The following is a 26,172-nucleotide window of genomic DNA, read 5'->3' on the forward strand; positions in this document are numbered from 1 at the left end:
ATATGGCTATTTTTTTAATATATATATATATATATATATATATATATATATATAAATACTTTTTTAAAAAAGTATATACAAATAAAAATATACAAAATGCTTGAATTCTGATTTTTCTGTGATTTAAAAGTGACTGAAAGTGCGCAATATTATACATGTTTATTGTTGAGCAGTATTATACATGCTGCCATGTTTAATCACAAACATACATTTACATGTGTGATTATAGCCCCCTTGATGAATTGCTATTTGTTAATGAGGGATTTGGGGACACATAAATGTTTTAGATTGGGATGCTGCTTTGTCTGTTGTTGGTTATTCAATTATTCACATAAACTGTCAAAATAGAATTGTTGATATAGCATTTTACATTATAGACTCTTTAATTGTAAATATATATATATATATATATATATATATATATATATATATATATATATATATATATATATTAATAAGAACAATGTCAAAAATCATTTATACATTCTGTTGAAGTTTTGCCAGTACTGAGGTAAGATGGCCTCTTTGAATAAATTCACATTTTGACTATGACAACTAAATTAGCACGTTCATAACACATCAGGTGATGCATCATCATTCTGCACATGCTATATGTTTCAGTTTAAAAGTAATTGTACAATGTTCTCCTACCTTACTGTACCTTACATTTCACCTATTTAGGTACCTATTCAGGTATTCAGGTTTTGTATTCAGGTACCAAAATAGTACATAGTTAGAAAGGGTAGGCCTACTGCTCCAGTGACAGATTTTATACAGATTTCTGAGAGTGTAACAATGAATTTGCTTCCCAGCAGTCCCCTACTAAGAAGCCACATTTGTTTTAGCCATTTCCCCTTTGTTTTAGAAGCTTCTCCAGGGAACCCTCAAACTATAGTCACTTACAAATAGATCGCCGCCATTATAGGAGCAAACGCATGATGGTGTTCGGATAATAGATGAACAGAGCAGATTCTCGGAGAAAAAGCTAGCAGGGGTGAAACATCCGGCACGTTTACCTTTCAGGTGAGGTGTGTAAAATACGTCTTTAAGTCCAGTAAGTGCAATTTCTCTGCTGCTAATGGCCCTCGGTGGATAAAATTAAACTTTAGCATTTGGTGGAATGGAAAGCTAGTTATTGTCTCAGTCTGTTGGGCAAATTTGAACCCCCTAAACTTCTGGCCTCAGAGATCCCACTTACAGTAAAATAAGCATGGTCCTTATAGATTCGGTCTATACTCTTATAAATAAAAGTTCCAAAAGGGGGTTTTCACAGCGATGCCGAATAATCATTTTTGGTCTCCTTGGAGGAAAAAGTTTAAAGGTATAGTTTACCCAAAAATGAAAATTCTGTCATCATTTATGCCTCTTCAAGTTCCAAACCTGAATGACTTTCTTACTTCTGCTGAACACAACATCAGAACAGTTGACGGTATAGCCATAGACTTCCATAGTACAGAGAAGAAGAAAAGAACTATGGAAGTCAATGCTATCGTCAACTGTTTGGTGACCAGCATTATTCAAAATATCTTCTTTTGTGTAAAAAAGAAGAAAGAAACTCATACAGGTTGGGGACAACTTGAGAGGGAGTAGAGGATGACAGAATAATCTAAAGAACCTTTTTTCACTATAAAGAACCTTTTGTGGAATGAAAAGATTCTATGCATGTTAAAGGTTCTTTGTGGAACCGAAGATTCCAACAAAGAACCTTTATTTTTAAGAATGTGTATCATTTTCACACAGTTCCTCATAGCTGCTCTATAATAACTGCTGGAGTTCAAGTTGAATGGATGCTTAAGGCAATAGCACTGCAGTCAGAGTCTTTGGAGATTGGTATTGACTTCATTTATGCATTTGGCTGACTCTTCCATCCAGGGTGATGTTCTTACCAGAGCCCCAACTCCATCTCTGGAGGCAGCAGCAGGTGTGTGATGACTTCGATCACCATATAACACAAGCTCCGCTGCACTATTACTATACCAGCGGCTTCAATTACAGCATGAGTTACGTCCCTTATTACATGTTGTGTAACCCTGAAAAGGTCTGTGTTTTAGTGCTCCATGCTGTCAGAGCAATGTAGAGCTCAAGTGGGGCGTACAGGTGGAGATCCGATTTACCTTTGGGACTCGTGCTTGTACTGTACTGACTCAAACGGGCTGGACTTGCTATGCGCATGCTGTCATAATGCTGTTAGTTGATCTTCTGCACAGGAATTCTTAAAGAACGCAGCTTGAAAAATAATAATGCAATAAGAAATAACACTGGGCCATTATTATCGCCATCTAGTGGTAAGTTTAATTATCTAAAGTTTTTCTTTGAAGTGCTTTTCTTTGCTATCCCAAAAATGGAAATTCTGTCATTATTTACTTATTTTTCACTGGTCCACACAATTAATTATTATTTATTTTTTTAAGAATCTTTATGCACTTATTTTGCATATAACAACAGTTCAATGTGTCTATAGCTGTCCATAATCAAATTAAATAATTAAATTAAATTATTAGACATATTAATTAATTCTAAAGCATTGTAATGAAATGGCTGCTGAAAAAAAAATTGAAATTTTTCAGATGAAAATTTCTGTTGTGATAAAAAAAAAAAAAAAAAACTTATTTGTTTGCTTGTAGGATTGCCCAATTTGGCCAAAAAAATTTATGATTAGTTAGAAATAAGACTATGATGAAGAGGAGGATGACAATAATAATAATAATTATTATTATTATTAGCCTATTATTATCAAAAAATATTAAAATAAGAAATATTACTATTGTAAATAGTACAGCTGTAAAAATTACAATACTAATATATGGTTCTCTAAATGTAATCATTTTAAAAATTTAAACCACCAAACTTTTATTTTGACAGAAATAAACTAAAGCTGAAACACACAGCACATAAAATGATTTAATTAAATTACAGCCTTTTTGATTTAATAATCGCACTAAGCCATTATAATTGAAGTATAATGCTTCATAAAATGTTATTATAAAAGTACTGTGTTCTGAAGCCATATTATATATATATATATATATATATATATATATATATATATATATATATATATATATATATATATATATATATATATATATATATATTAAAAATTAAAAACAAAACATTCAGTCATGGGACTCGGTGCCTTTTTGGAAACAATGATGTGCCATTGTTTAATCTGGTCATGCACAAAACCGTATGGACTACTTTGTAATTTGTCAGATGTGGTCACTGTAAAATCTTGTTGTATGTAGAGCTGTGAAAAGATTTTTCCAAAATTTAAAAATAGCATGTGGGTTTGGAACATTATGAGAGTGACAGATTTTTTTTTTAATTCTTTCCAGGTAAACAATTGAATTCCTTTAAATATGCAGAAAAAAAGCTGTCAACCTTTAAAATCCTAAACAATGTTTAGTATCAGAACATTGCAAAATGTTTTAATGGACCGAAATGTGAAACATTCACAGTGCTAAAGCGTTGTGTGTTGCTTGTCCGTCTCTTATGTTTACAGGATTAGTGCTATAATTCAGCAATGAAATAAAATGGAAAAAATCAATGAAGCCCAATAAACACTTGTATCCTCACAGCTTCATGATGTTCTGCCTTTTTTCTTTTAGCAGCTGGGTTTGTTTATTGTCTAGTCATCCGACCTAAGTAGATTGTCACACTTGTGTCAGGAAGAATGAGGACTGAAGTCCTCGGGCAGGTGTGTTTATTGTGCATTTCACTTCTCTAAACATGATTATGATATCACTTCCTCTGAAAGCAGACTTGCAATAGGATATCAGCCATCAAATATTATGGAATTCAAGGAATACATACTCACTTCAAATCAATTGTCATGTAAAGCCTCTATAATCAAAATAATAGATGTCTAAACAAGAATAAATATGTAACCACAGCTCTCAAACATTAGAAAACTTCATCATGACCTCACAAATTAGAAATGTCATTTATGAAACAAACACCATTGATTAAATTATTTAGACAGACACCCTGGAAGTCTTTTGGGACACCATCAAACACTGAGTCAAGGTCTGTTTACAATAGCAGAGGGAATGTTCAGTTATTTAGATGATGCTACAGTGCTTTCGAGTAATTGATCTCCACATGCATATGCACCGCACACTCGCTCTGCAGATCTGAGATAGCTGTGAAACACATTTTAAATGATCCACCTGCTTTGCTCATTACTGCGGGCCCCTCAAGGCCTAGACACACACACATGTACCGAGATAGTGACTGCGATTTGCTGAGTGGGGAAATTTGCATTTTTCCTTGAAATACATTTTGGCAATGTCACGGTTTCATTGCCACAAGGGCATATGAGCCATTTTAAAAAATACCTTCAGGATTTTCAGCCTTTCTCACTCACTGGAAATCACAGCATGCTTTATATCCGGAGTCTTAAAAAAAAATCAAAGGAAAAATACTCTTTGTGTTTATTTCACTACAGAACTGATTATAATGTATTTATTAATACAGTTAATGGGGTCCAAAAGTCTGAAACCACGTTCAAAATCTGAATTGGTCTGGGGTTGACTCTCCCTTAAATAGCTGGAAAATAAATCAATAATATCAATATCATATATTTAGTAGATATGTGCACATTTTGATGAAGAAATATTTGTACATATATACTATGATTTTATAAATGGAATAAATAAAATATAAAATAAAAATATAAATATATACCATACAATATAATTTAAGTATATTATTTATTACATATAGTAGATATACTGTATTATTAAAAAGATCTTGAAGATGTGCCAAATTGTCAGTTTATTAATTTGCAAATTGCACTTTAAAATCAACTACTCAAACTAGAAAATACATTCTATTCAAAAGACTATGACCTTTCACCAATGCATATATATATATATATATATATAGTGCTTTCTAACACAACTTTAAACTGACACTGACAGTTGACTGTAAATGTAGTTGTTGCGTTTACATCAACCATGACTCAGACAATCCTCTAGGTCAGTCCGGGCCAATCAGCAGAGCAAACAGGCCGTGTTTGCCCAATTTCAGAGCACTTAGACGGGCCACCTGTGCCCACACAGCCCTGTGAACCTGAAACTAACCTTAGCACCAACATCACAACTGCACCTCTCATTAGCCTGCAGTGTTTGTGCAAGAGTTTGTGCGGGGGCTGGAGTTGCACCAACACTGACTACAATTCTCAACTGCTACAACAAGTTTTGTGCACAAGTCATGACAATGGGTTTGAACATGGAATAAATTACAATGTGCATAATCTATTTTGTGCTTCAAAGAACACACGTCTTCTACGATGACTAAGAAACTTCTTCTGTTATTCCAAACTGCGATACAGATCAGTTCCTGAGATGGATCAAAGATGTTTTCTGGAGAGATACACGGTGCTGTTTACTTTAGAAATCTGCATTTTGTTATGAAAAACATGTGACATTTACACGCATCTCATAGCGTTCAAAATATTCTTTGCAAATGTGAAGCTATTTCAAGAACAGCTACTAAAACATAACAGCGCTTGCCTGTCAGGGTCCAGGCCTTGCATATAACGGTTGTGCTGTGCTCCATTTGCTTTCCTTCAGTTGAAAGCGCTCTCAGGCACCAGACACCCCGGACCAAGACCACGTAACACCAGCACAGCACCCGTCCTGAAAGCAGGAGGAGAGGGTTAAACAATCTGCATCATATTAAACAAACCTGAATGCTTCAAGCTGCTACATACTCCCTAATTAAACATTTACGAAGGACCTCTAATGCAATTTTAGAAACACCTTGTCACTGGACTTGCTGGAAAACACAGTCATATGGATGAATGAGAGGCCAAACTGCTTTAGAGTGCGAGTTAACGCTGCAGGGGTGCAAAGCTCACTCCACTATAAGAAAGCATTTACATTTTACAAGGACAGATTAAACATTCGACTTTCAGCATTTATTTATCTTAATGACCTCACCAAATAGTGTCGCCCCTCAAACAATGCTTTGTACTAAGTAAACAATAAAATAAATTTAATGATTAATGATTGTGACTCCAAAAAGTACACATTTACTTCAGTCACAGTAAAAAAAAAAAAAAAAAAATATATATATATATATATAGTGTGACGTGTGTCCCGAGCGGTCGTCAGCGTCGCCCTGGCAACACAGTGGAATCACCGGCACTAGCTCGTCACGGGCTGAGCGGCCGCACCTGCAGCTCATGAAGAGGCGTCTACTTCAGCCGGGGAGGAAAGCAGTATGGTGAGCAATGTCTCCCGACACAGAGCCTAACTCTTTCCTCCTCTATCACAGAGAGCAGCGTGTGACCGTCAGCCCCAACCAGGAGAGCACCGCACGGGATCCACCACTCAAGACACAGAGGGCACCAGGGAGTTGGAGCACTACGCAGAGCACTGTCTTCACTCAGAGCACCAAGTTGTCAATAAATCCACCCTTCGGGGGATTTTCTCTGTCTATCGGTTGTCGTGTAGTTCCTCACCTCGCCACACTGGTGGAGAATGCGGGCATAGTGTGAGGTGAACACCGACAACCGACCCCTGAGGAAGTCACCGTCACCCCATTTGGTTTTCTTTTTTTTTTTTTTTTTTTTGTTTGTTGACATTGGGTTTTTGTTCCCTCTGCTCTGTTTCCCCAGGCGGCCGCTCCTCCCCCCCCCCGCATGGAAGAGCTGCTTAAACACCTCACCGAGGTGAGCATCCGCCAGCAGCAAATAATGGAGCACATGGCCTCACGTCAAGGAGACGCCGAACGCGAGCTCGCCGCCCTCCGTACCGCCGCCGCCCACCGCACGCCGCTGCCTGACCCCCGTGTCCAAGCCGTACAGCTGATGCCGCGAATGACGGCGCACGACGATGTGGAGATGTACATGCAAATGTTTGAGGCCACCGCGATCCGGGAGGCGTGGCCAGAGGACGAGTGGGCCAGACTTCTCGCGCCGCTGCTGACCGGGGAAGCGCAGCGGGCGTATTTCACCATGACGGCGGAGAGAAGCCGGGACTATAAAGAGGTGAAAAAGGAAATCCTGAGCCGAGTAGGCCTCTCCCCAATCTGTGCGGCGCAGCAGTTCCATGACTGGACATATCGAGCTCGACAGCCCGCTCGCGCCCAAGCGGCAGAACTAACCCGGTTGGCCCACCATTGGCTGTTGACAGGGGGTCCCTCCGAACACAAGGTAGCTGAGCGTGTGGTGGTGATCGACCGACTCCTCCGCGCCCTCCCCCGCGCGTTGAGGCAGGCGGCTGGGATGAGGAATCCCACCGATCTCGACGAGCTCGTGGAGGCCATTGAGCTGGCGGAGGCCGCCCAACACCGGGAGGGAGGGGAGCGAGCGCCGCCTTTTCCCCGAAGGGTGGTCCAGGAGCGACGCTCGCCGGAGGGCACCCCGCGACCCGTGAGCAGGCCTGCGGTTCCCGGCCCCCAGGACGAACCGATGCCCACCGAGCCGCCGCGCTCCCCAGAACGGATATGGCTAGCAGGCTGTTCAGTGCACAACCCGCCGCCGGAGGCACCACGAGCCGAGGTGCATATCAATGGCCGGCCGTTCATCGCCCTCCTCGACTCGGGCAGCGGGGTAAGCCTGATACAACCAACTGTCCTTCCGCCCAGAACCGGTTCCAGAGCCCGGCTGGCGATAACGTGCGTGCACGGGGATACCAGGCATGTACCGGCACGGCGAGTGACCATCACCGCGACACCTGGTTCCTGGCCCGTCGAAGTGGGAATCTTAAAGGACCTACCGGTACCCGTTCTCCTCGGCCGGGATTGGCCGGGGTTTGATCAGCTCCTCACCTCCAGCACACAGCCTGCTAGCCGGGCCGGGGACCGCCGACGCCGGAGATCAGCAAGGCGCCCTCGACGACGCCCCGCGCTGCTGACATCGGACAGCCCGCGAGGAGGTGAGTCCCCCTCCCAAAACTCTAACCTGTTCTTTGATGTCTTCCAGCAGATAGCGGGAGGGGGGACGCTCGCCAACGAGCAGCGCGGGGACGAACGCCTCAAGCATTGCTGGTCTCAAGTGCGGGTGGCGGAAGGAGAGGATTTACAACCGGCTCCCCACCCCACTCCCCATTTCGTTGTTCAAAACGGCCTGCTTTACTGTGTCGCGCAGCGAAGGGGGGAGGAAAAGACGTTGCTGGTGGTACCGCGAAGCAAAGTCCAGACGGTGTTGGAACTCGCCCATGCCCACCCGATGGCTGGCCACCTCGGCGCTCAAAACACCGCGCAACGGATCCGGGATCGCTTCCACTGGCCAGGACTGGAGGGGGATGTCAAGCGGTACTGCCAAGCTTGCCCGACGTGCCATCGGACATCGCCACATACTCCTCCCCCCAGCCCGCTGATCCCGCTGCCTATCATAGAGGTGCCCTTCGAGCGCATCGGGATGGACCTGGTGGGGCCGCTGCCGAAGTCCGCCCGGGGGCATGAACACATCCTAGTTATCGTGGATTATGCCACCCGCTACCCAGAGGCCATTCCCCATCCGCAAAGCCACCGCAAAGAACATCGCACAGGAGCTCTTCCTTCTGAGTAGTCGGGTTGGCCTACCAGCGGAGATCTTGACCGACCAGGGCACTCCTTTCATGTCCCGGATCATGGCTGACCTCTGCAAGCTCCTCAAAGTCCGGCAGATCCGGACCAGCGTGTACCATCCACAAACTGATGGGCTCGTGGAACGGTTTAACAAGACCCTTAAGCAAATGCTGCGACGAGTCGTGGCCGAGGACCAACGCGACTGGGACCAAATGATCCCGTATGTGCTGTTCGGGATCCGGGAGGTGCCCCAGGCTTCCACCGGCTTCACGCCCTTCGAGCTCCTCTTCGGCCGCCAACCCCGAGGGCTTCTAGATGTCGCCCGGGAAGCTTGGGAGCAACAGCCTGCGGTAGGTCGGACCACCCTCGAGCACATCAAGGCCATGAGAGAGCGGATCGACAGGGTCATGCCATTGGTCCGGGAGCACCTGTCCAAGGCCCAGCAAGACCAGCAGCGCCTCTTCAACCGGGCCGCCCAACCACGGGAGTTCCAGCCGGGAGACTACGTCATGGTTCTGGTCCCCACCTCCGCCTGTAAATTCCTGGCACGCTGGCAGGGCCCATACACGGTCACCGAACGGGTAGGACCCGTCACCTATAAAGTGCGCCAACCAGGTCGCCGAAAAGAGGAGCAGCTCTATCATATAAATCTGTTGAAGCGCTGGGTGGGGACCGGACCCCAGCTCTCGGCCCTCGCCACCACCTCTCCCGTGGTTGTAGGCATGGATCCCAATCTCTCCGCGGCCCAGAAGACGGAACTGCAGCACCTGGTCGGTCAGTTCTTGGATGTGTTCTCCCCCCTGCCAGGGCGGACGACCGTCATCCAGCACGAAGTCCGAACACCCCCAGGAGTTATCGTCCAGCAGCGACCCTATCGTGTCCCAGAGGCTCGGCGACACGCAATCGAGACAGAGGTACAGGAGATGTTGAAGTTGGGGGTAATTGAGCCCTCGCGGAGTCCCTGGTCCAGCCCCATCGTAATGGTCCCGAAGCCCGACAGCACCCTCCGGTTCTGCAACGACTTCCGCCGCCTAAATGAGGTCTCTGAATTTGATGGCTACCCCATGCCCCGAGTCGATGAGCTCCTGGATAGACTGGGAAGGGCCCGGTTCATATCGACTCTCGACCTCACCAAAGGTTATTGGCAAGTCCCTCTGTCTAAGGATGCCAAGCCCAAGACAGCCTTCTCAACCCCCAGTGGCCACTGGCAATACCGGGTCCTTCCCTTCGGCCTGCACGGGGCACCCGCCACCTTCCAGAGGCTCATGGATGTCCTGCTGAGGCCCCATATGGCCTACGCCGCGGCCTACATCGACGACGTGGTCATCCATTCCGAGACCTGGGGGGAGCATTTAGAGCGGCTCCGGAGGGTGCTGCTGGAACTCCGCCGGGCGGGGCTCACCGCCAACCCCCGGAAATGTCACCTGGCTCTCTCCGAAGCCAAGTACCTGGGCTTCTGCGTGGGTCGCGGCCTCATCCGGCCCCAGGAAAATAAGGTGACAGCTATCCTCTCGGCACCGCGGCCCACTACCAAGACCCAGGTACGAGCCTTTTTGGGGTTGGCGGGATACTACCGGTGTTTTTTATCCCTAACTTCTCCTCCTTAGCCTCTTCCCTGACAGATCTGACCAGGAAGGGGCAACCAGAGAAGGTAGCCTGGAGTCCGGAAGCGGAAGAGGCATTCCAGCAGGTGAAGTCAGCCCTCACCACGGAGCCAGTCCTGCGAGCCCCCGATTTCACCTGCCCCTTCCTGGTGCAAACCGACGCCTCAGACACCGGGTTAGGAGCCGTTCTCTCCCAGGTCCAGGACGGCGAGGAACACCCGGTGATCTATATTAGCCGGAAACTGACCCCGACCGAACAACGGTATGCCGCCGTGGAGAAGTAAGCGTTGGCTGTCAAGTGGGCAGTCCTGGAGCTTCGCTATTACCTCCTCGGCCGCCGGTTTACCCTGTTGACCGATCATGCGCCACTGCAGTGGATGGCCCGCGCAAAGGACACCAATCCCAGGGTGACCCGGTGGTTCCTTGCGCTCCAGGACTTCCACTTCACCGTACAACACCGGGCGGGGACAGCCAACGCCAACGCGGACGGCCTCTCCAGGATAGGGGCAGCTTTCGCAGGTCTGTCAGGCTCCACTCCCCACCCTCCCCATATCTCCCCATTGTTCCGCAGGCGCAGGTCGACGCTTAGGGGGGGGGAGTGTGACGTGTGTCCCGAGCGCTCGTCAGCGTCGCCCTGGCAACACAGTGGAATCACCGGCACTAGCTCGTCACGGGCTGAGCGGCCGCACCTGCAGCTCATGAAGAGGCGTCTACTTCAGCCGGGGAGGAAAGCAGTATGGTGAGCAATGTCTCCCGACACAGAGCCTAACTCTTTCCTCCTCTATCACAGAGAGCAGCGTGTGACCGTCAGCCCCAAACAGGAGAGCACCGCACGGGATCCACCACTCAAGACACAGAGGGCACCAGGGAGTTGGAGCACTACGCAGAGCACTGTCTTCACTCAGAGCACCATGTTGTCAATAAATCCACCCTTCGGGGATTTTCTCTGTCTATCGGTTGTCGTGTAGTTCCTCACCTCGCCACAATATATATATATATATATATATATATATATGTATATATATATAGACTTTTAATCATTTTATTTCAGTGGATGTTCTCCTCAAGTTCACAAAGGTGTAGTTCATCACTTTAACAATGAACATAATCTATTAATGTTTGACCACAAAGTGTATAGTAATTTTTGTCTAATTTTTTTAGCATTATATCTATTGTTTTAGCACTAAAAATCTACCTTTTTTTATTTATGTGAAATGTTTTGAATGAAAATTGTGCTTGTGCTTATGAGAAATGCCATTTTGTTTGATAGTGTGTATCTAATGTACTTACATTCATTCATTTTACAGTGTGACTTTTGCACTACGGGTCAAAGGTTTTTTAATAATTAGGATTTTTGGATGTTTTTGAAAAAAGTCTCTTCTGCTCACCAAGGCTTATTTATTTGATGAAAAATACAGTAAAAAGAGTAATATTGTGAATTATTACAATTTAAAATAAAGATTTTCAATGATCACGCGATACTGAAGACTTGAGTAATGAGGCTGAAAATTCAGCTTTGCCATCACAGGAATAAATTATACATTAACACATATCCAAATAGAAAACAGTTCTTTTAAACTGTAATAATATTCCACAATATAATAGTTTTTACTGTAATGCAGCCTTGGTGACCGTAAAAGACTTAAAAAAACATTCAAAAGTGGTAATTTAAATGTGCAAATACATTTTTGGGTCACTGTATTTTTTTAAATTAAGAATATGTTCTTAAGGATACCTGCATGAAGTTCTGCAAGTGCAAACGGAGAGATTATCCATGCAAACATCAATGTTTGCAGGAACATGTTTGCACTATTAGTTCACCGAGACATGCCATCTTCACACCACATCCACAGAGGGAGGAACAAGGCATCTGTTGATCCTCACCTACTTGCTGAAAAGATAAAGGGAATAGTCATTGAAAAGCACATTTTTGAGATTACATTTTATACAAATGTTGTGTCATTTCCAGTAGCAGCAGCAGTCATATCAAGACTGACTGCACTTTCAGTAAGAGACATCAATGAAAAACAGCTGTGTGTGATTCCCAGCAGAGAATCTTTTGTTCATCTTGGAACAGCACAAACTTTGGATGCATCGGCTGACTGAGTAAGATATATATGCATTGATATATGTGTGCCTGGTCCCTTACAAAACACAGTCACATCACTTTTATCGGGACTATAATATTCAGCACATCTCTAAGATTGTCTCCACAATTCTTCCCAGAACATCTATAACCAATTAACATGACGCATGTCTCACTCTATGAGGTTTCAATTATTCACTCACTAAAACTGTAAGACCACCAGATTGTCTTCTGCATGCCTTTACTATTTGTTTCTGAATCTAAAATAGGCCTGCAAACATCTGCAGGTTGATGTGACAGGCTGCAGCAGAAAGGATTTCAGCTTATTAAAGAGTTCCAGGCCATGTGGAGCTGATTTGAAAGTGTCGAAGAGATATAAACACGTCATCTCAGCAGAGTGAAATATGGCACGGCATATCTTTGATCTGATGTGGGTCATCTCCAGAACCTGCCGGCTGGGTCAGATGGTACCCGACCTGCCCCTGCTGAGGCCTTCGAAGAAATCTATATGGTATTACTGCTTATATATACCACTAAGTCACGAGAGTTTGGTCTGGAGAGGCTGCGCTGTACCTCTGGGACATATGGAGTCTATCTGAAGCAGCAGTGTTGATGGAGCGGGTCAGGCCAGGGGGAAACAGGCTTCAAAGTTGGGCACATGTCAATGTCTTTCTTATCCCTTCACTATGAATCACAGGACAGAAGATATTCATTCTTCCCAATCGCCTGATCGCCTTCATCCTGCTGGGAAATCCAAAAAGTGTTTATCAAAGGCAGGTACTTCACCCTTAGTTCACCCAAAAATAAAAATGTGGTCATATTCACTCGCCTCCAAACCCATGCCATTTCAGAGGAGAAATGACTGCATCTACACGTTTAAAAATAAGCTGCCAAAAGGGTTTTTTGCAGTGAAGAACATTTTTTTTTCTCCAAAGAATCTTTCCATGAACAGTTCTTAAAAGACCCAGTTTTCTTAGTGCGAAGAACATTTTTATTAATCTAAAGAACGTTTTTCATTATAAAGAACCTGTGCAATGCAAAGGTTGCATGGATGTTAAAGATTCTTCATGGAACCATCAATGCCAATAAAGAACCTTTATTTATATACCTTTAGTCTAATTTCAGCTGGATATAAATGTATGTTCTTTGTACGTGATTTTTGGAGCTTGATATCCCCAATTCTCTTGTATTTTCATTATATGGAAGACAGCAGACAAAATTCATCTTTTGTGTTCAACCCTCTTGAAAATAAAGGTTATTTATTGGTATTGGTTCCACCAAGAACCTTAAACATCCATGGAACAATTCCATCGCTCAAAAGGTTCTTTATAGTGGAACAAAAAAATTATTTAGATTATTACAATGTTCTTCACACTAAGAAATATGTCTCTTTTAAGAACTTTTGGCTGAAAGATTATTTGGGAAACCAAAAATGATTCTTCTGTGGCATTGCTGCAAAAACACATTTTGGAAACTTTACTTTAAGAGTTTACAGAAGAAAAAAGGCACACGGTTTTGTCATCACATTAAGTAAATTATGAATTTTCATTTTTGGATTAACTACTCATTTAAATGAGTTCAGTCTGTCAGTGTAGAACAGAGGAGATGAAGCAGAAAATTCCATTTGGAACATTAGGATGTTCTTGAGTAATATCAACGTGGCAGATGGTTTTTACATTGTTTGTTATCTATGTAGAACATATGTAAAAGCCGGCAGACACATTAAAAAATTTTTCTATTTCTTTTTATTAGAGATGCTGTAGCATGTTAAACTATAATTGCTTCAAGCTCTTTGATTAAGAAGCATTCACGTTGCATTATCTTGAAGCTCTAAAACCATAAACATCCCTTACCGAAAATCCTTTCAGAACGTCCATGTTTTAACCAGAATGGACATGGAGATCATCCGAGCATCCTCAAGGCTATTCTCACTGGCTCCGGCTCAAGTGTCAGTCATCTGTTCACATGTGGATTACATACATAAATCAAAGGGAAACAAATCTTCTTTCTGAAATAACGCATCATTTACAATCGAAAACCTTACAAAAGTGACCAAACTGGTGCCTTATGCAAAACATCCCAAAGCCTCTTTTGAACACTGGACACTGGTAAAAGAAATCTGACATGCATTATTATTGTCTTATTCAAAGAGACAGTCCAGGCCCAGCATTCAAATGGCCGTGTAAGAGAAAAAGCCTGTGAGGCTTTGCCAGAAGTTCTTAACAACAGACTGACTCCTGCATGTGTGTAGGGTATTGTGAAACCTTTGTGAAACCCTTATTCTGGAAAACAATAGGAAGAGGTCTTTCATCTGACTTGAAAGGATGGCGTGAAGAAATTCATCTACTGAAAGAGGTGAGAGAACTTTTGTGGCATCTTAATAACCATGAAATTGTGGCCTTAAACATTAACGGGGGGACTTTCGGCATAAGGTGAATATTAAAATTCAATCTATAATGCATAGCTTGAAAAATGAAAACTGTTGTAATCTTAGACATTTCTGTGAATTATCAAAATTATAAATTCCAGTGTCAACTAATGAAGGTATATTTTAACTGAGAACCTTTATCTGTACTCTATGTGCTAAAGCTTATAACGAGCCAATATTCTAAGAATTATGGTGCAATATGTTGCCCTTTTACATTTTTAATGTGTTATAAGTTGTTTTCTGTCTGTTTTACCATTTGCATTTTGCTGTAAAGACTATAATAGGCTGGTTAAAGCAGGTTGCAATTTTTTTTCTAGGGCAGAAACGGTGGAAATGCTCAATAGTTTTTTTTGACAACTTCACACCTGTTGAGAAATATTCACTGAAGTAAAAGGTGTGACAACTAGCCCTGATCTGTCTTATAAAATATAAAAAAGGCATCAAATAAATAAATATATGAATGAATGAATAAATAAAACAACAATATTTTACCATATTACATGCATATTGCTTTGTTAAATACAATATACGTTGTAGTATTTCAAATGTGAGATTTTTTTTAAAGTATAATGTACGTTATTTTACATTTATAATTTCATATATTAATTTTTCAATATCTTATGATTTCTTGAGAAATTAAGAAACATTCACAAATGTGACAACAAGCCCTGATTTCTCTTATTAAATAATTTTAAAAAGGCATTAAATAAATAAATCAGATAACAAAAATAAAAATAAAATCTCAATGCAAGAAATTCTGGAATCTTCTTTCTTCATAAATGAGGTGATTCCTACTTTTTACCTATATAAAAAAAAAGAAATTAACAATATTTTTTCCCATATTACAAATCGCTTTATATTGCAATATACATAGCAGTATTGCAAATATTAGATAATTATTTTTACTTCAAAAAAAAGTACAAAGTAAAATCTATAATTTCTTACATTTATTTTTTACTATCTTATAATTTCGACCATAATACTTTTTTACTGCACCATTTTACATTCTTTTCCAATTTTAATGTCTTTTTTTTTTCTTTTTACAGTGTGATTGTCTAAAACTGAGAGCATCGATCTAAAAGTGGGGTATAATTTGAGTGGCACCCATTGGAGAGGGACAGTGTAACTTAAGACTGGTCCTCCTCGTTTATTACTCCACCAATCAGAGAGCAGCGCTTCCTCCCCCTCCACTCACACTAGTATTTAGCATCAGAGACTAGGATGAAGTTTCCCAAAAAATTAGGAAAAAACTTCCTGCGGGAGGAAACCTGTGCCAAGCTCTAGAAGTGGAGGCGCAATCTCGGAACTAACAAACTCCAAAAACACACACGGATATAACAACGGTCTTAACCACGGATTCAAAGGTGGAGAGCGCGTTTTCTCCTCGACTTTCTCATTTCTTTAAAAGAGAAATGGAAGAGAGTTCAAGCTCTCCAGTCTCCCCAGTGGACAGCCTGGTGACCAGCGAGGAGGAGTTGGACAGACAGCAGAAAAAGTTCGGAAGGAAGAGGAGACAAAGTAAAAAGTCGAGCGAGGACGGCAGCAGCCCGAGCTCCGTGAATAAACGGAGCAAGAAGCCGAGCCCGAGCAGCACTCAGTCGTTCGAGGAGCTGCAGAACCAGCGCGTCCTGGCGAACGTCAGGGAGAGGCAACGGACTCAGTCGCTGAACGATGCTTTCGCGTCTTTGCGCAAAATCATCCCCACGCTCCCCTCGGATAAACTCAGCAAGATACAGACGCTCAAGCTCGCCTCCAGGTACATTGATTTCCTCTGTCAGGTGCTGCAGAGCGACGAGATGGACAACAAGATGTCCAGCTGCAGCTACGTCGCTCACGAGAGACTGAGTTACGCCTTCTCGGTGTGGAGGATGGAGGGCGCGTGGTCGATGTCTGCGTCCCACTAGCAGCGAGACTCGTCCGTGCAATGCCGAAAGGGTGGGTAGAAAGATGGCAGTTCATCTCAAGACGTTATTATATTGTCAGGCTAGCTCTTTGAAAAGTTTTGCTCCGTCCCTGTAGTCAAAACAGGCTTTTAGAGAAACTCCAGCTGTTCTGGACAACTGACACTGACAGCTCAGTGCACGAATGCAGCACTCTGTCCCCTTGACACCCTTAAAATGGTCATTTAGGTAGGTCAAGTATTACAATTATATATAAAAAAGAAGATATTTTTAAATTATTGTATTATCATTACTATTAACCAGACACTTAAGGAAACCCTACATCCTCCTGAGGCCAAGCACAAAAAGCATTTTGACCTTTTTACAGTTTTTAATATAGAAGAATTAGAAAAGACAATTATAGCTATGTCGGGGATATTCAATTCACTTCAATCTGGTGTCACAGAAAAGGCCAGAACGTTTTTAAAGATACTTTAGGACATAAACCAGTGGCATGTATGATCTCTGCGATTATAACAGAAATGCTAGAGGTCACGATATGCCATTTGGACTAAATTAATATGGGAGAACATGCATATACGTGTATAAACATAGGCTGTAGAACATATATTATAATGCTTTAAAGACAAAACATAAAATCGTAAAACCCTCTAAACAGTAAAATGCACCAAAGAAGCGCGCGCATTTAGAGTAAGAAATGAACTTTCATTATAATTACTTTAAGAACTGGCTGAATACACATTTTCTTAAGAGCTAAATATTTCTATTAAAATCACAACAAAGAAATCACAGACAGTATGGAGAGAATTATACTAGTAATGTAGCCTATGTTTTCGAAAAAAAAAATAATAATAATAACAAGGAAAACAAACGCTGGATTCTCTTTTTTTTTCTTCTCTCAGCTAAGTTCATATCATAACGGGTCAAAGCGTTTCCGACTTTTATGCAGTACAAATAAACATATTCACATAATATCGTCAATCTTACGAAACGAATGACGACCCAAACAAGCTCCTCACGGATCATTTATTTTTAGTGGAACATTTTCTCTTTAGTGAATAAATCTCACACTTCACCAGCGATTTACTGTAAAAGCTTACAACGCGCATTCATAAACGTTAGCTAAAAACACCGTGAGAGAGAAATGGGAAACAATTATTATCATGACTGAGGAAGAACTGGATGCATTTGAACGTTTTTATAAGTATAAAGAAATTAAGGTTCTTTGAAACTCCTAAAAAAAAAAAAAAAAAAAAAATATATTATATATATATATATATATATATATATATATATATATATATATATATATATATATATATATATATATATATATATATATATATATATATATCTTGGTCTACACTCCTAAAAATAAACGTTCAATTTGGCTGTATATGGTTTTTTGGGAGACTAAAAATTTCTTGATAACCCGCTTGGTTCTTCAGCACAGTGTTTTGGGATTCTTTAAAGCACCTGTATATTGAAGAACAGGGCTCAGTTGTACTAAAAGATTCTGCTACAGTATATGACATCAGGAAGTGACGTTCCTTATGGTTCTACAGGAACCTTTATTTTTAAGTGAGGCTGCCACCTAAACCATGTTTTTGCTTGTGAAATAACTTCACAGAAACCACTGAAACCAAAGACTGACATCTTTAAGACCAGGCTGAAATCTTTCAGGCTAAAATGTGATACAATACGAGCAATTATTAAAAAGAATTTTTACATTTTTAAATTAAAATACATCTTCATTTTATTTAATAAGATAAAATATGCGTTTATTAGTTATATATTGTGGTATTTATTATATGAACCTGCCTGTCTATAATACTGAATACCGTCCTACTTTAAATCACCAATAATTGAAATGAGTAATCATAATTATGCATTTTAACCATTCCATTTGTATCCACCAGTTTAACTGTGCCTAGTTGGATATAGCTGGCCTCCATCAATCAAGACAACACACAGCTGTCAAAAACTGTAAAACTCAATTATTGTGATCATTTCTCAATTTCTTTTGCTAAAGTAATATGTGCTACTGAGAAATCAGAGGTAAGGCAGGTGTATGGCTTCGAATTTCAAACCAAACGACCCTCTAAAACACAGCTATTTTCCAGTGACGTAATTCCACCAGGGATTTGTGTAACATGTTTGAATCAAGCCTTTTCCTGTGTAAGCATGAGCTCCCACTCAGAATTAAATAATGGGATCATTAATAGCTTCCCATTTCTCTATATTTTAAACCAAGTCTGTGCGTTCGACCACAGACAAACATTAAAGCTCTAGGCCTTCTCAGAAAATTCCTGAAAATAATTTTTAGGACTATTTGATAGAAAGAAGCAGATTTTTTAACCTTTCTTATATTTTTTTTCTTCTCTTCCACAGACTGTTTACTTCCACTAATTTTGAAGACACCAAAGGATTTATTGATGAACCTCTAAACCTCAGTGACGTGGCCAAAGGACATTCAGTAGATACACCTACGGACTTGAGTATCCTCACGAAGGAAACAACGAAAGGAGCTTTTTCTATAGAGGAAACGTAGATGACGTCTCCTGTGTCGTCAAATACATTTAATCATTTTCACAAGTTATTCTTAAATGTCGGCATGGTGATAGTACAGGAAGGCCATCTGTTATCTGTATGGAAACTATATTGTGTGTTTGTCTCTAAACAGAAGAATTTACACACACACACACACACATATATATAGGTGTGTGTGTGTGTGTGTGTGTGTGTGTGTGTGTGTGTGTGTGTGAGTGTGTGGCTGTGTGTATGTGTGTGTGTGTGTGTGTGTGTGAACAAAAAACTATTGTAAATAGGCTACCTGTGAGTATTGTCAGCTTTTTTTAAGGGACCAATGCAATTTAGAGCAATACTTTCTTGAAGTACGCTGCATGGATGAATGCATACATTTGATTTTTCCTATGCAACATTTTCAATTTCCGTCCATTGTACATTTTGCTTATTTATTAAAACATATTTTTGAACATTTAGGGATGAACACCTTGTTTTGTCCATATAATTACTCTACATATGCCAGTTTTCACTACAGTAAAGAACATTCAGATTTTCCCCTTATTTTGTCACAAAAAGAAACGGTTATAAAACAGTGCAGGTTCATTAGCCGAAGAGAAAGTCCAGCCAGTTTTACCTCTAAGCTTATATAAAAAAAGCTTGTCTGCTTTAATAAGACGAAATCACTGATTCCAGACGGCTGGAGGCAAATGCTTTAACAACCGCAGATAACCACCGCATTTAAATACCGGACCCCTACCAGACCCTTTTCATTTCTCCTTTAAATCTACACCAACACTCGCAAAGCATTTAATTGTTTACATCTCATTTTCCCAGGCTTAGCTTGATAGAAATCTAAAAGAAACGACTCCACTGTTGAGGCATTAATGTTTGATAAAAGCTCAGTTGTTCTGTAGGCCTGTTCAAGAATAACTGAACTCTGCTTTTTAAAACATCTGATGGCATTAAATCACAAAACACAAAACTTTTATTTCCAGGGTTTTTTTTCTGGCAATTAACTATTTAAAAAGTTTATTATTTTGATTGCTTTTATCAATTTGTTTGCTTTTATGATATTCCGGAGCTTTAAATAATAATTGAAGTCAACTGTTGAACTTTGGCAGGTAGCTTTACATCAGATAAGCTGTATGCCTGTAGACTATATGGGTCAATGACATGTAAAGATTAAAAAAAAAAAAAAAAAAAGTTTGAAAATATAAAATAGTTTGAATAGGTAAAAATAGTTAGATAAAATAGTTTAAAACAGCATTCATGTTGGTTTTTATAATTTTTTAAATAATTTTTCAATAAAAAGGCAGATTTTATGACTCTAATAATGTGGTGGTGTAACCATCAAGTACAAAAGGGTCCTCTCTTTTTTATGGTTTTCTTGTCATGACAACAAAATTAATTCATATGCTGCACTTTTTTGATTTCATTTTATTTTAAAAAGTCTATTTTAAAGTCAATGTTTTAAAACATAATGAATTTAACAGTTCAAATAATTTTAAGGAATAAATTTAATAAAAATTATTTTAAGGAAATAAAAATTAAAGATTATGCCAGATTATGCTACAATAGGCCTACATCACTTTTTTATATATATAATCTCAAGACAGTTACACCACCTAGACCTTAGTAACCAATAAAAATATGAAAATTAATATTAGCCTAGCTACTTTAAATATTGAAAACATGTTCATCATAGAAAAGGTGTCATTTTACTGACAAACAAATTTGGCCGTACCCTATTGACCTGAATATGGAGATACGCTTACGAGAAAACAGCTGCAGTTTAAAAATTTAATTTCTTAAATAGGCTAGGTTATTCTCTTGTGGTGACGGGGAAATCCAAAGGCAAAAAAAAAAACATTCTGGTGAAAACTGCGGTGAAGAGTGAGAACCAGCCCGTTAGATACACACCTCTCCCTTTTTCTGTGCACCTGCGCAAATCTCTGCAACCGCAGCAGATACGAAATAAACGCAGGGGTCTCGAGAGCTGCTTGACGTCGAGACGCGACGCGACGCAGAGGGGGAAAGACGTCCATCTGGCGCATAGAGCAACAATTAATCAACACTGCATACGGGATGCAAGAGCACTTTCAGTTTGGATACAATAAAATAGGACCTTCTTAGTGACTTAGTGATCTTCTTAGTTTATTGGTTTTAATATCATTTAATTAAAAAATACAAATACTATTTTTGTCGAGTGATGTAAATGATTTTAAGTATTGTTTAATAATAAATAAATTATGTTTGATTTGATTGTGTGATTTAGGTTCTAAATCAATGAAAAAAAAAAAAGAAATAAACAGCAACATGTGCCAACAAAAGGCTTCATTGGTAAATTTCAAGTATGCAAAACCGTGATTAGGCCTAAAGTCATGACATAGAATCACTGAATATATATTACCGATTTGAAAATAATAATAAAATATCAATCAACTAGTAATGAAAAAAAACTGTGTTTACTGTGTTGAGGGTTGAGTGCCTATCCATCAGCAGTGTGTTTGATACTGTCTCATTATTCCCGCCTTCCTTCTGAGCCAGAATGCCTCGGGCCAGAGTTAAGGAGTGGTGCAAGCCCCAGATGTTTCCCGTAAAATCAGACGGAAAAAGCAACAAAATTTTAATTTGCAGTAAAACGGATAAAGTAAAGGTTTACGCTGCATGTGCCGCAGAAAGGATTTCATGTTCAAGCTAATGCCAAGGTTGCATTACACTGTGGGGGTGGGCCCTGGCAGGACGCACATTTCCTTCTGCTAAACCTAGAATCAGATTGATAGGCTACCACCCTAGTGGCTTGCTCTTACCTTTTGTGTTGATAATAAACTAAAGTTAAAGAGGAAACATAACCAACTAAAAGACAGGTTAAAAAAAAGACATTTGATAACTCTAACTTCTGAATCGGTGAGCCTCGCTCAAAACTGTTGTGAAATGCTGATAAATACAACATAGCCTACCTGTGGTAATAATTGACACCATAAATAGTCTACAGTGAGCCTAATGAATTATATTAGCATTCAAGAATCGTTAATTTAAAGATAATTCTGATGTCAGTGTACCTTTGTGTAATTCCAAAACTGAATGACTTTCTTTCTTCTGTGGAACATAAAATTACCCATGGCTTTGAGTGGCTTATTGCATTTACATTTAATATTTCATAATATTACATGCAGCTAACAAAAGTTAGCCATTTGTAGCTAATGTGTAGCAAACAATATTCTTGTGAGGGAACTCAAATACTGATTTTAAGGCTCTATGGATGACAATAATCGGAATCGAGATGGGTAACAATTTGATCCCATAACACTCATATGAAGCCGATCCTGGCCTTCTTGCCCTAAAACAGCTCCACGTGTGCAATATATGAACTCTCAGGACAGCATCCATGCTCTAGTGTAGATGACGTGGCAATGCAGCACATGTTTGGCCTTAGATCACATACAAACGTCTGCGCTGAATCACTGACCAGCAGATCAAATCAGGACATGGTTGAAGGACAGTAGATTCAGACAGTGTTACGAACATGTGTTCTGGGACAAAACATCTACAGGGCAGGTGTTCCGGCACAGGTGGAGCGCTATACATGGAGAGCGTCTCATCTGGGAACAACAGGTGGAAATGTTTACATTTAGTATAAACAATCCAAAAGCCAGGAAGGGATTATGGTGGAAAAGAATAGTTCTGGAATGCTCTGGACCAGGGGTAGGCAACATCGGTCCTGGAGTACCCCTGTCCTGCAGAGTTTAACCCTAATCAAACACATCTGAACAAGCTAATCAAGGTCTTCAGGATTACTAAGGCTACAGACTAGTGCTGTTTTTTTTTCAGGTTTGGAGCTAAACTCTGCAGGACATCAACACTTCATGACCGACGTTGCCTACCCATGCTCTGGACCTTCATATACATAGAAAACAAAGAAAGCAATAAAAAGTACTGGTAAAAGTAAGACCAGGACATCAGGGGAAATTTTAAAAAGGCCCTAATGGAAGATTCCTAACTAACTAACTAACTAACTAATCAAATTTTTGAATGACCCTAATGAATGATTCCTAATGAATTAGCTAAATAAATAACATCTACTAAATGTTTTGATAATCCTAATGGATGATTCTTAGCTGACTAACTGACTGACTAACTAACAATTGAAATCTGAAATTTTCAAAAACCTTAACGGATGATTCCTAGCTATTTAAATCTGAAATTTTCAAAGACCCTGATGTATGATTCCTAAATAAGTAACCAGTTAACTAATGATATTTTAAAGACCCCAATGGAGGAAATTTTAAATGGGCCCTAATGGATGATTCCTGACTAACTAACTAACTTATCGAAAGTTTGAATGACCCTAATGAATTAGCTGAATAAATAACATCTACTGAAGGTTTTGATAATCCTAATGGATGATTCTTAACTAACTAACTAACTGACTGACTGACTGACAACTGAAATCTGAAATTTTCAAAAACCTTAATTGGGGATTCCTAAATAAGTAACCAATTAACTAATGATATTTTTTAAAGACCCCAATGGGTGATTTCTATAAGTACCTTACTACTGACATTATCGAAGACCCTAATGAATGATTCTAACTAACTGATTAAATTTTCAAAGACCCTATGGATTATTCATAAGTAACCAAATAACTATTGAAATTATCAAATACCCTAATGGATGATTCCTAACTAAAACTACCTACCAAAACACCTACCTACCTAGCTACTTAACAACAATATCAAAGACTAATTAAGTAACCAACCAACCAACCAGCTAAGTACCTAGTGGTCTGTCTCTCTAGCAACCACCCAGAAGACCCCATCAACTGCTTAGCAACTGTGCAGCAACACTTTACAAACAACCAAAGTAGACAAATAACCTTCAAGCAGCGTCTATGCTATTTTAAACTTTTAAGGGTGTCCAGCTATTATATATATATAAAAAAAAAACTCTACTTTTGTAGTTTTCATTCATGTTCATTTCTGAATGAATGTGCCTGTAATTTCACTCTGAAATGACCTTGAGCTTTGGGGGGAAAAAAATAAACCACTATACAAATTATGCTTATTATTATTATTATCAGCCATTAACTGTGAGAGGGAACAGACTTTCAGTCTTCCATTGCCAGCAACACCACCTCTCCCCTCATCCTGGGAAGCACCAAAAACACTTCTCAGCCACAATTGCTCCAAAAGCACATCACTCCCCCCGTCCTCTCTAAAATTCCTCCAAGTCTTTCCACCTCTGGGGGAGATTTCCATTTCTCTTGGAGGCAGAATCAAACTGGACAAGAAAATGGCTCAAAACACTAAAGTGGCTGTAAAAGCTGGTGTGCTGTACACATGCAGACCAGGCTATGGAAATTACCTTCGGGCTGATGTGGCTCTTACTCAGTGATCATCAGTAGTTTTGCATAATTCTGTATTATGATTCACCAGCATCTCTATTCAGTCTCAGGCCTCTTCGCTCTAAGTATATAACATGAGCAGCTGTTAAATATAATGAAAACAATGGCCTTATATACGAACTTCAAGCAGAAATTCATCTTCTTAAATGGATCAGGCAACTTGCAGTAATGTTCAGTGGTTAAACTAAGGTGCAATAGCTCACACACCGGCTGCGGTAATCTGATCCCGTCTTCTCTGTGGGTTCATACCACGGCACACTCGCACACCATACCATTTTATCTTCATTAGAAGAAAGGTCATACAAGGCTACCGAGGTGAGGAGCTGTAATTCTCTCATTATGATACAAACCACTGATACACCATGCCCTATAACCAAGCACAGTGCTAGTTTCCAGCAAGTTGGCTAGCTACACTAAAAGATAAAATTCTATGCAGTTTGATACAATCACAACCAATCAGAACATATTTGATGTTTACTATATCTAAGTGGAACATGTGGACAAGTAAGATTTCAATGTGGGTGGAGCTTCTCTAGCATGACACCACATAATTACAACACTGTCAGATCTCTGCAGTGTTTTCACATTTAGTATGAACGACAAATTACTTTAAAAAAACGAGTCAACCCACAAAATGTTCAGGCATATTTTGGTTTTCCCAGTCATGCCTGGTTAAGATAAATAGTCAGATTTAACTCAGATTGTCTCTCTCTCACACACACACACACACACACACACACACACACACACACACACACACACACACATATGGTATGAGAGCTGAGAGAAAGAAGAAAGGATGGATGTACATACAAACTGAAAGATTGAGAGATGGATGTGTGTGGCTGCAGCCCACTCATCTCATGAATGAAAGACCTCTGCTGGTAACTATGAAGTATATAAAACACATGATATTCAAAACAAGAGGAGTTTCTGTTTGCTGTTCTGCTTTGTAATATCTTACATGTGAGGATTCAAGTTGCATATTTGTCATCCATGGAACAATATTAAAATCTTGCCTTGAAGAAGAAGAAGAAGAAGAAGAAGAAGAAGAAGAAGAAGAAGAAGAAGAAGAAGAAGAAGAAGGACAAGTCAAAGTTTTTAAAGTGCTCGATAAGATAAACATACCTAATAGGCCTAATTGGATTTAACTAGACTGCGGTGCAGTGTGTTTCTATGTGGATGTGTAACTCAAAAAAGTTCCTAGACACTCTGTGGCTGAGGTACATGCATCAGTCTATCAGGGGCTATTCACACAGAGAACGTTTTAAAAAATGTGAGATGCAGGGTTAAACAAAATAAAGGAATTAAACAAAAAGTATACAGATGCCTCACATGCATTTGTTTCTGCCGTAGAGCAATCCGCTCTTTTCGCGGATTTTCGTATTGCTCACCAAACACAGTTGACCAAGTCCGCAATACGCAACTTTGGCCTTCTTTTTTTGTTACATTGCATGAAAAAATCCCGCGTCGCGAATTTTTGGGCTTGTTTTAAAAAATATGGTTGCTTGTTAGGAAATCTGACAAGCAAATCTGTTTTTTTTACATTCATGTTCGCCGTATTCTCCAATGCGTTGATTGACAGTCTGTCTGCTCACACAGTGGCCAGTAAGTGCAATAGGCCTATAATATAATAATTCAACATGAAGCCATGTGCATCGTAAAAGACGAGTGGGATGACTTTCTTTTGTAAGGTAAGGTAA

At 40.3% G+C, this 26,172-nt stretch overlaps 1 protein-coding gene across 2 annotated transcripts; it reads left to right on the forward strand.

The window, feature by feature from the left end:
• Positions 1-15,855: 15,855 nt before the first annotated feature.
• On the forward strand, positions 15,856-19,540 carry twist2 (twist-related protein 2). Of its 2 annotated transcripts, XR_006160863.1 has the most exons (3): positions 15,856-16,573; positions 18,931-19,206; positions 19,259-19,540. XR_006160863.1 is itself a non-coding variant. In XM_042764235.1 (2 exons), the coding sequence occupies exon 1, from the start codon at positions 16,051-16,053 to the stop codon at positions 16,540-16,542; it is 492 nt and encodes a 163-aa protein (XP_042620169.1). In that variant the 5' UTR covers positions 15,856-16,050; the 3' UTR covers positions 16,543-16,573; positions 18,931-19,251. The 2 variants fall into 2 exon arrangements, 1 of the variants encoding a protein (XP_042620169.1); XM_042764235.1 differs by lacking the exon at positions 19,259-19,540 and having other exon boundaries at positions 18,931-19,251.
• The last annotated feature ends 6,632 nt before the right edge of the window (positions 19,541-26,172 follow it).

This window comes from Cyprinus carpio, chromosome A9, assembly GCF_018340385.1.
Source record: "Cyprinus carpio isolate SPL01 chromosome A9, ASM1834038v1, whole genome shotgun sequence".
In the NCBI taxonomy this organism is placed as follows: domain Eukaryota; kingdom Metazoa; phylum Chordata; class Actinopteri; order Cypriniformes; family Cyprinidae; genus Cyprinus; species Cyprinus carpio.